Raw genomic sequence first — 11,435 nt, forward strand, 5'->3', positions numbered from 1 at the left:
TCATATACACTTAAGAAAATTCTTTCCCAAATAGTAACTTTTTTTTCTTTTCAAGCAGGCTCCACACTGTGGAGCCCAAACCAGTGCTTGAACTCATGACCCTGAGATTAAGATCTGAGAGGCTGAGACCCAGGAGCCAAAGCTGAACTTATGAGCCACCCTGGCGCCCCTAACTAGTAACTTCTAAAAGAGATTTGAAGAAAGAGATTAAAAGCTATTGAATCTCACTAATTTACATAATAATAGACTTCTCTTACCCTAAATATAATATACAGGAATGTAAGACAACTTTAACTACAAAAATCTTCTTCTTTTTTCTTCAATTCAGAAAGGAATTAATGGATATTCCAGTATAATTAGAAGTAATAATAATTTATTTACCAATAAGCCTTTACTGGGAATCAGCAACGCCATAGACATTCCTGACAGCATTTGATTTTAAAAATTTTTTCCACTTTAAGGAGGAGTTTGAAGTGTCTAGGACTATTGTCAACCTTCCATCTCAGTGCAATGAGTTTTGAGAGGGAAAGGCTCTTGGAAAACCACCCATGCAATTGCACTGGGAAAACCAAGGGGGTCCCCTTTGGTCCATTTGGGCCCATTCAGCCGTGAGTTACACAGCTGAGCCTTCAGGCTACTTTCCAAAGTCTCCAGCTATGAGCAACAGCGGGTGAAACATCCCTCTCCCGCCCTGGGATTGTGGTCCAGTGGGACCCAGGCCTAAGGCAGGGAAGGCTGGGCTCACGAGAAAATGACCACAGCTAAACTGTTAAACTTCAGAATGTGGGCACTGAGCTCAGATCAAGCGGACACCTGTCTGTCCAGCCCAGGGCCGGGTCAAGGGGAGTAGGCAGTGGGCAGTGGGGCAGCTCGCAATCACTCTAAAATGGTGCTTTGTTCCGTCCCAGTAGCCGTGAGCTGCATGTGGCTGTTGAGAACTTGGAATGCCACTCAGGCCACTGAAGAGCTAAGTTTTTAAAGTTATCTGATTTTAATTAATTGAAATAGAAAAGCTGATATTCAGGGTGGAGGAAACAGGGAGATGTTGATCTAGGAGTATGAACCTCCAGTTATAAGATAAATAAGTTTTAGGGATCTGCCAGGCAGCATGGGGACTGTAGTTAATAATACTATATTAAGGGGCGCCTGGGTGGCTCAGTGGGTTAAAACCTCTGCCTTTGGCTCCAGTCATGGTCCCCGGGTCCTGGGATGGAGCCAGGCCTCTGGCTCTCTGCTCGGCAGGAAGCCTGCTTCTCTTCCTCTCTCTCTACTGGCCTCTCTGCCTACTTGTGATATCTATCTGTCAAATAAATAAATAAATAATCTTAAAAAATAATAATAATACTGTATTAATACTTGCAAGTTGCTCGGAGAGTAGATCATAAATGTTCTCACTACAAAAAAGAGGCGGCAATTATGTGACATCATCAAGGGCTTAGCTAACATGGTGGCTGTGGTCATTCTGTAATACATAAGTTTATCATATCTATACTTTAAGCCTGTCCGCCTAGAACTTACCCAACGTTTTACGTCAATTGTATCTCAATAATGATGGGGGAAAAAAGAATTGCACGAGTACGGATATAAACCACAAGGAAATTAAAAAAAAAACAAAAACCTGATACTTAATTCGGTTGTTAGGAAACTTTTACATATGTTTGAAAAAACTTGCGTGTGTGAATCTACTTTTTCCTACTGGAAATTTTATAGAATCTAAATACAGATAGAGTAATTTCAATGAATATTTAGCACCCGAGTTAAGTTGTAAACATGTAAAAAACATGTAAAACAGTCCATTAATAATTTGTATATTAATTATATATTGAAATGATAATATTTTAGATATAGTGAATATATTTTTAAAGACAGTAGATTTAATGTGTTGGATATACTTAGGTATATAATTCAAATTAATTTACCTCTTTATGGTTTTTAACGTGATAACAAGAAAAAAATTTTTTACTATTATAAAAGTTCATTTAACAAAAAAGTTCAATATGAAAATGCACACGACCTGATTTTTATATTGCAGTAAAACAGGTACTGTGGAGAGGGGACATGTGGAAGCAGTTGATCTCTTCTGATGAACATACCCATTGTTTATACTCGTTCCAAGGCTTCTAACATGATCATTCTCTTTCCTTGTATTACCACCATTCCAGTATTGTTCTGTTGCCCACTCTTTGCCATCTCCACACATTCATCTGTCACAAGATTCATAAACGGATCGAACCCACATAATATTCCTTGGCCATGTCTGCCACCATTTAATTTCCATGATAATTTCTTGTCCATAAATTCTTTCAACTCAAGAGGGTAAGCTTTGTTCATGGTGTCTACTCGGCGAGCTCAAAGGTGCCTCCAAATGTAATTTGTGGCATTCCTCTCGGCTGGAAAATTTTAAATCACACACATGGAGGTCCCTGTCTGGCTCAGCATTTGCCTTCAGCTCAGGTCATGATTCCGGAGTCCTGGGATTGAATCCTGCGTTGGGCTCCCTGCTCAGCGGGGAACCTGCTTCTCCCTCTCCCTCTCCCTGCCACTCCCCCTGCTTGTACTCTCTCTGTCTCTGTGTCAAATAAATAAAGTAAAATAAAATAAAATAACATATCTATAAGTCCATGTGGCTCCCTGAGTACTCCCTCATTCATCACCTCAGGAAGTCGCTTTTGTATGAACCCCCTGAAGACTCTTAATCTTCCTATGGTATAATTTCCTTTTATTTGTGTCAAACTCACTGCTGGGTTTTGTGTCAGAGAGCCCAGATACTCTGCTGAACACTGGTTGGGACAATCTGGAGCCTCCCAACCCCTCTTCCCTCACTGCTGTCCAGCCCAAGCACCCCCATGCCCTTCATCTACCCCCCCCCACTAAAGCAGAAGCCCCCTCCCTAATATGTCTAACTCACATCCCAACACCGGGAGGCTGTTTGGCCTTCCTGCGTGGTGACATATTTTCCTTTCCAAAAAAGAGAATCAAAATCTAGTCCTTTTCCAATTTTGGCAGTAAAGTAGGGGCTGTTGGTTGTTCTCTGGAACTCTCATGATAAACCTCAGTCCTCTCAATTTAATTCAGCAAACATGGATTGGGGAGGGGAGAAGTGGAGGGGAAGTAAGGGCACAAGAGATAGGAAGGGCATAGAACCCTCTTGTAAAGACACACACACACACACACACACACACACATGGGTTGCTCTAATATGTAAATGAAGGGTGGAGATGACTTCACACAGGAGGTGACATTTGATCAGAGCCTTGACTAGCAAGTAGGATTTTTCCAGAAGGAAGAGATGCCCACTGGCACCATCGAAAGTACTGACTGTGTAGCTATTATGTGCATAAAGCTTCCAGTCAGAGCCATTTAATGAAAAAGGAGAAACAGTAACAGGCATAACAGGCAGAAGTAGAAGAACGCTCCTCCTTCTATGTGGGAGATTTGCCTGATGGCAGCAGCCGTGTGAGGTCGGCCTCGCCCTGAGGACCGGAGGGCAGAAGGGAAGGAGAAAGGTCACAAGAACATGCCATTATCGGCCGCTGTCATGACAAAACCACCCCAGCAGATGCTTGCGAGTTCTCTGGCAAGCGCTCGGATTGCACATACCTGTGTTACTTTAGCGGAAGCTCCGGGAAAGTGGTGTGGAGATGAAGTAAGCCAAAGGGAGGGGAGCCTCACACCGGGAGTCTGGGGACCTGTTTGCAAGGCTTCCCAGCAACTAGGCAGCCAGCCTTGGGTAGACCCTCCCTTCTTGGTCTCAGTTTCCCCATAAAACACAGAACTCCAAGGCTGGAAACTTGGGTGTCACCAGGGGTCTCGCAGGTCATATAACTGCGTGTAACATGGGGTAGTGGTGGAAACGGGGGGGACCTGGAGAACATGCTGTATCTGAGTTATCAAAGTCCAAAGTTGACAAGCAAACTACGGCATTGCCCCAAGAGGGCAAGCAAAGCGGCTAGATTTGGCCGGCAGAACCAGTTTGTGAACCCTGACTAGATAAATTTCATTTTTAACAAATCAAAGGGACTCACCTACAGAAAAATAATATCATTAATCCTCTCATAAAGTAAAAAAATGTATAAAGAAAAAATATATTTATTTTTATTATCCAAGACCTTATTTCTTTGACTTGCTTAAAGTGAGGTTCAAAAGATGAATATTCCGGAGTGTGGACTCTAGGGAAATGTGGTCTTACATAGAACATTCTCACAGTTGGAAGGGGGTTAGCATTCGGTTGGGGGGGGTGTTACCCCCTTATGTCAATCCAGGGGGCAACAACACCAAGTTTTTTTTTTCTCTTCCCTGTTTTCAGTCTGGAAAGCAAATGAGCTAATCGAAGTATTTATACAGAGATGAGTCACTTCTTGTGTTATCTTATGATGTCAGAATTTTGCAATAGGGCGGAGCTGAATTCACAATGGATCTCCACACTCCACTGTGGCTCCGATGAAGATGTGCCTGGGGCTATTTCTAGCACGAGACTGTATCAGGAGCCACTGCTCAGACCCGCAGTCTGGGGAGCAGACGACACAGTCGTGAGGGTGATGGCTGTGTTTCACCCGCCCTCCCTGGATCTCTGTTTCCACCCCAGCCACACAGGTGGATGGAACGTGGCTCCACAACAAACACCCTTCTTCTGGAGGGTCCTCGATGAGAAAGGAGGATGGGAGACTCTGTCTGTTAAATAGCTCTGCTGCACTGCTTCATCCTTGGAATGTGGAGTTGTGTGACTGCTATTCCACGCGGTCACAGAGGATGCTAAAGCAAGCAGTTGATGCGTTTGTAGTTGGGGAATCTCAGTGATATGCCCACGAAGCGACTGAACTTCATTCGTTGCACTAACGTGTGCTGGTTGCCTCCCGCCTGCCAGGACCTCAGTGTGGGACAGGCCTGCCAGGCTTTGAGGAGCTCAGGAGCTTAGCACATGTGGTGTCTCACAGCTGTTGAACTTCCGATGCCTAAATGAGGTAGAGGCAGGGCTGGACGCTGGCAGATAGGAATGGTGACGGCCTCCTCTTTCATTCAATCATCTGTTCTGTGAACATACTTGGTGCTACCGGTGGGATGCAGGAGGAATCAGATAAAGTCCTTGCCCTCAGGGGGCTCTAGCCCACAAATAGGATGGCAACAGGGTGCAATAATTATAACAATGGAATGGAATACTTCAGTTCAGAGTGGTGAGTGCTACAGCGGGGAGGCACAGGGGATGGGCCTGAGGAGGTCAGAGAAGGCTTGACCTAAGTGGTGTATTGGCACTTTGGTGGCCTTCAATGAACCACAGCCCTTAGCATTCCTCTCTTGTGTGGTCCCCTCTTGTGATGAGTCCAAGATTGGGCTGTGACTGGATTAGGCCAATGGCACATCAGCAAGAATGCAGGTGCTGCTGGATGAGTGCTCATGCCTTCCTCGTGGAGTCCGGCTGCCATGCTTTAAAGAAACTCCACCTACCAGGTGGACAAGCGCACATGGAAGAGAACCTGCGTTCCAGACCTTGCCTCAGCCCAGCGCCACCTGGTGGTCAGCACCAACTGCCAGCTCTGTGGGTCGGGCCATCTGAACCTTCCTTCCTAACCCCTCAACCAACGCCATGAGGAGTAGCAGACCAGCTTGAGTCCACCCACAGAATCCTGAGAATCATGAATCGTTATTGTTGTAAGCCACTCTCTGTCGGAAAGGTTCGTTCCCATCCCGCCATGGATGACCAAAGCAAGCTGAGTCTCGATGATTGCAGAGAAGTTAGCCAGGCCAAGGGAGGAAAAGGAGGGCATTCTAGAGTATTCAGGTAGTAGGCAGATTGACATGGCCGGCATATGGGGCATACGGTAGAGAGAAGCGATTGCGGGAGCTGAGGAGACTGGCCAGGCTCAGATCGGAGCATCTGCAGATGAGTGAGGAATTCCCAAACCACCGGAGGTTCAGTGATGCACTAAGAGGGCTCGCTGCGCTCAGCACAGTTGTACTCACAGCTGTGGTTTATGAGAACAACAGGATGCCAAGTGAGATTAGCAAAAGGAAAGGCACATGGGGCGAAGTCTGGGGAAACCCAGGTGCCAGAGAAATCATCTTTCTTGAGGACGCTGTGTCCTCTCCCAGGGAGTCACGCAGGACACACTCACTTCCCCCGGCAGTGAGCTGTAACAACCTTGTAAAACCTTGCCAGCCAAGGAAGCTTGTTCGAGAATCAGCACCCGGGATTTTTACCAGCAGCCATGTTGCGTGATTTTTTATGTCAGCCCGGCAAAGCTATGGTGCCCAGTTGTTTGCTCAAACACCAATCTAAACATTGCCATGAAAGTATTTTTCAGAGGTGATTAGCATGTAAACCAGTAGATTGTAAGTAATGTGATTACTCTGCACAGTGTGCGTGGGTCTCATCCAACCAGTGTCAGGCCTTACGCACAAGCCCGAGGCGGCCTGAAGAAGAGAGATTTGTAGAGACTGCAGCATGGATACCCAGCCTGTGTTTCCAGCCTGCTCCCCAGCAGAATTTGGGCTCCGCTCTGAATTTCCAGGCTGCCAGTCTGCCCTACAGAATTCAAAGTTGCCAGCCTCCACAACTACATGAGCCAATTTCTTAAAATGAATCATGCACTCTCTCTATGTATGTATAGCTCATCGGTTCTGTTTCTCTGAAGAACTGTGCTAAGTATTTTCTGTCCAGCATGTGCCCAAATTCCAGACTCCCAGAGGAAACAGGGTATTTATCATGGGTATAATGTTTGCACAAACGGTTTAGGTAGAGTAAGCTGCTCTTCTCGGTTCATAGTGGGGACCCTCCTAAAATCTCAATTCCCAGATGCCTGTCAAGGGCAACCGGCTGAGCAGGCCTTTTTTTTTTTTTTTTTTTTTTTAGATTTTATTTATTTGAGAGAGACAGTACAGAGGGAGAGTGAGAGAGAGAAGCAAACTCCCACCGAGCAGAGAGTAGAGAGCCGAAAAGGGACTCGATCTCACGACCCTGAGATGATCACCTGAATTGACGGCAGACGCTTAACCGACTGAGCCACCCAGGCGCCCTGAGCAGGTCTTTCTAAGAATAAGCTGTATGGGGGTGCCTGGGTGGCTCGGTGGGTTAGGGCCTCTGCCTTTGGCTCAGGTCGTGGTCCTGGTGTCCTGGGATCGAGCCCCGCATCGGGCTCTCTGCTCAGTGGGGAGCCTGTTTGTGATCTCTGTCTGTCAAATTAAAAAAAATAATAAAAAATCTCAAAAAAAAAAAAAAAAAAGAATAAGCTGTAGGTTTGCTGTGTTAACTGCTTTCTGTACAGTAGATAAGTTTACATGGTAGGCAAAAGGGAGTTATTGACTTTTTTAGGTGTAAATAAATTATTCCACCCAAGATTCTAGGTGTGCGTGAAGGAGATAGGGAAGGATAACACACGTTTTATTTTATAAGGCCATGCCGGCAGCATGGGGGGGGGGGGGAGGCCAACGAAGGGGCAAGTAGGGAATTAGGCCTTCAGCTCACAGGTCTCTTTGATCAACCAGGCAGAGCAGTTGCATTTCCACAGCTCCTGCTGTGGAAGGCGTGTCCCCGCTCCCAGGCTGTTACCTCCCCTCCCAGTCAGTGAGAGCCTCAGAGAGGGTGAGGATGTGTGTGTGTGTCTGTCTGTCTGTGTCTGAGTCTGAGTCTGTGTCTGCTCCCACACCGGTTCTCCGAGAAGAGGCAGGAGAGGGCTAGATCTGCGGCCGTCTGGGAGGAAGAGTCATCTCTCCAGAACCCTGAGCCCCCATTCCCACCCCAGTGCCCCTGCCCTGGTCTCTCTCCTCTCCTTGAAGCGCCGTGAATGCCAGCAGGGTCCAAAGGCCCACGGAGAACCTCAAAGCAGAGATTGATCCTAGGAGTAGAGCTCTAGGCTGTGTGGTCCGTGGACCAGCAACAGTTGCATTTCTGGCAAGCTTGTTAGAGACCGAGAATCTCCAGCCCCAGCGCAGCCCAGGCCTCTAGAGAATCAGAACCCAGAGCTCCACAAAGTATGATCAGTGGAGTCTGAGAAGCACCTCCCTATGTCCCCCGCCGACTGCGCTGGAGGAAACTCAGCCGCAGAGGTTCAAGGGAGTGTGTGCTGAGCAGCTGGCCGGCAGCGTTCCCTGGGCCCACGGCTATCGGTCTGTGTGGTCCTGGGTATCATCGTCCTCCATGAACCGGGCACTCACAGTGCCTCCCTCACTAGGCTATTGTGAGTTAAATGAGTTACTGCATGTAGAGTATTTAGAACACGTTATGTCCCCGGAAACTGTTAGCTGTCCTTCCAGAGGGCTCATCCAGCTTCTGCTTGTCCTGCTGCCCCCCCTCCCCACCATCAACACACGTGCACACACTCCCCCACCACCAGGCAGGGGAGCGGCCATTCCTCCCTCGCACCTCCCTGATCGGACAAAACCCCTCCCGGAGCTCCTGGAGGCCGGGTCTGAGGTGCCACAGAAGGCGTCTGCTCCCATGTCCTAGGGTAGCCTTTCAATTCGTGGGAAAGGACTCGCTCTCCAAGTCTGCTCATCTCCAGGCCCTTCTGGTCCCTAAGATCGCTTTCTACAGGCCCTGGCTGCCTGCCTGGGAGCCCGCATCAGTACACAGGGTGTTTTGCCTGTGTCCTTCTTAAAGGACCCTCCTGAGGTCAGATCACGACTCCTGATGTCAGGTCACAACTCCAGGGAGGGTCTCACCCAGCCCGTTCAGATCTGCCAGTGTCGCAGGGCAGGCCAGGCAGGTGGCTACAGGATAGGGACCCCTGCAGGGGCGTTGCCACCAACGTATCCCTGGTGGCAGACTCCGCACGGAGCCAGGAGAACATGGAACATTCTGTCATCCTGGCCAGCAGCTGCGGGGAGACCCAGGGAAAGGCAAGGCCCTCCATTGGGCTCCCAGAATCATGAGAGGGTGGCCCAACTGTTCCTCCCATGTGTGGGAATCAACTTCAACAATGTCCCCTGTTACCCTTAGGAGAGGGCAGAGGGCGGTGCATCTCAAATGGGGAATGTGCAGCAATCCCTCTCTCTCTTTTTTTTTAAGATTTTACTTACTTATTTTGAGAGAGAGAGAGAGCACGAATGAGGGGGAGGGGCAGAGGGAGAGGAAGAAGCAGACTTGACCACCCAGCAGGGAGCCCGATGCAGGGCCTCATCAAGGACCCTGGGATCATGACCTTAGCTGAAGGCAGCCGCTTAACCACCTGGGCCACCCAGGCGCCCCGCAGTTGCATTTAGAACTTCCTTTTCAACTTTTGGCTAATGTCCTTGAAATTTAAACAAAGTAAATAAGCCCCTAGGAATAATAATGCCAGTGATGATTATTAACCATAGGTAATATAACTAACATTTTCGGGGGACTTAGTGTTAGCTACCATTAAATTCTTGACATGCATTATTTCCACTAATCATCTTAACAAGCCTGAACAAAGTGTGACAGGGACAAACGGTATTAATACTGGCAGCCTATTCACCCCGCTTTGCCCCATTCTAGAGGATTCTGGGTTTCCCTGCTGGACAACAGGCTCTTTCCTATGATCATTAGTGGGGAGGAGAATCACAACGAGCTGAAAGTCTGATTTGACTTACATTTTTGAAGGCCCTGGAGCTTCTCCAAGAAAAAAAAAACAAAAAAACAAAAAAAAACTTGTCCAAAAGGCCAGAAAAGTGGTCAAGAGAAAAGTGGGGGTAAGAGCGGAGAATCTGGGGGGAAGCAACCTTAAGGACAGGACACGGAGGAATTTGCTGAGTTAAAAGGATGTTTGGGGAGTGTGTATTATGTGTTTAATGCTATAGCTCCCCTTGGGTACTTCTTTGGGAGATTAATATACATGTTTATATTTCTTCTCAAAAAATGTTTTGAGCTGGAGTTACGTGTCTTCTAGAAGCAACACAGAACGGAGCTAGATCTGAGCCAGCCAGTTTTATTTGTGTTACGCTATTATTATCCCCACCACTTAGAGATAAAGAAACAGAGATGAGAGAATTAAATAACTTGCCTGAGTTGCACTGACAGTAAAGGTCAAAACCAAATTCCACTGAGCAGCCTGTGTTCCTGGATGGCTAGCTCCTACCACAGTGGCTCAGTGGAACATGAAGACTCTGTTGTTTCTAGGCTCGTCCAGGTCAAGGGTTTTCTAGTGGCCCAGATCACGCTCAGACGTGACTCCAGAACTCCTGGGTTGTGAAATACTGTTTTGTTCGCTCCCTTCCTTGAAGTACGTTTCTGGACGTTTCCCGAATTGTCTTCTCACCTTCCTTCCCCTCCATGACCTACCCCTCCCTCACACTTCCAGAAGCCAGCCTCTGGATGAGCTTCTCCAGCGGGGCAGACACTGCCTGCTGTCTTCATCAAGCCTTGACCTTGCACTTTACAGCCAGAGGCTGCCATGGCGAAGGAGAGGCTGGCAGGCCTCGCAGGGCACAGTGGGTACAGGAAGTCTTGCCAAAACCACCCACTCCCTCCCTAATCATTTCTTTTTTTTTTTTTTTTTTTTAAGATTTTGTTTATTTATTTGACAGAGATCACAAGTAGGCAGAGAGGCAGGCAGAGAGAGAGAGAGAGAGGAGGAAGCAGGCTCCCTGGTGAGCAGAGAGCCCGATGTGGGGCTCGATCCCAGGACCCCGGGATCATGACGGAAGTCAGAGGCTTTCACCCACTGAGCCACCCAGGAGCCCATCCCTCATCATTTCTAGAGCCCACACTGGGAAAACAGCACTCCCTGGAGGAAGTTCTCTTTCCTTTCTCTCCGAAACTCTCCCTGACTTAGAGCTCTACTGTCATAAAATAAAATTAAGCACACCTCGGGCCTCTTTAGGTTGGATGACTTTAGCCCACGTGGTGGCCGAGGGCTGCCAGGAAACCAGTGTCGAAGAGACTGGACTGTAGAAAAGATGGACCCAACCAGTGAGAAGAGGGAAGGGGAGACTTTTTTATTTTTTTTTTTCTTTAATCATATAATGGTTCAAGCATAAGAAACATATAAAGAATAATATCTGGGGGCGCCTGGGTGGCTCAGTGGGTTAAGCCGCTGCCTTCGGCTCAGGTCATGATCTCAGGGTCCTGGGATCGAGTCCCATGTCGGGCTCTCTGCTCAGCAGGGAGCCTGCTTCCCTCTCTCTCTCTCTGCCTGCCTCTCTGCCTACTTGTGATCTCTGTCTGTCAAATAAATAAATAAAATCTTTTAAAAAAAAAAAAAAGAAGAAGAAGAATATCTGCTACCAGCTCTGCCAATCTGTGAACTTCTCATATGCATTTCAAATCACTTTCATACAGATGAAACCATTGTGTATCCCTCCCCAGTCCTGCTCCCTGGCCTCACTCTTTTAAATATGTTGTTCGATATCCCTGTGCATGTATGGGTTTATGGGTTCACTCAGTACGCACGAATGTGTCCTAAAGATACATGGTGGTGTTTTGCATGTTTTAAATTTTTATACCGATAGTGTCATGCTTTACAGAACTTCTGCAGCTCGCT

General features: G+C 47.6%; 1 protein-coding gene across 1 annotated transcript; it reads right to left on the reverse strand.

Moving 5' to 3' along the window:
• Positions 1-2,100: 2,100 nt before the first annotated feature.
• On the reverse strand, positions 2,101-2,331 carry LOC131808227 (small nuclear ribonucleoprotein G-like). The gene has a single exon (XM_059134213.1). The coding sequence runs from the start codon at positions 2,329-2,331 to the stop codon at positions 2,101-2,103; it is 231 nt and encodes a 76-aa protein (XP_058990196.1).
• Between the last annotated feature and the right edge of the window lie 9,104 nt (positions 2,332-11,435).

Source organism: Mustela lutreola, chromosome 9 (assembly GCF_030435805.1).
Source record: "Mustela lutreola isolate mMusLut2 chromosome 9, mMusLut2.pri, whole genome shotgun sequence".
NCBI classification, from domain to species: Eukaryota; Metazoa; Chordata; class Mammalia; order Carnivora; family Mustelidae; genus Mustela; species Mustela lutreola.

Bases quoted from the DNA above. Each gene is read 5' to 3' on its own strand.
- LOC131808227 (XM_059134213.1), bottom strand. From the start codon at position 2,331: ATGAACAAAGCTTACCCTCTTGAGTTGAAAGAATTTATGGACAAGAAA.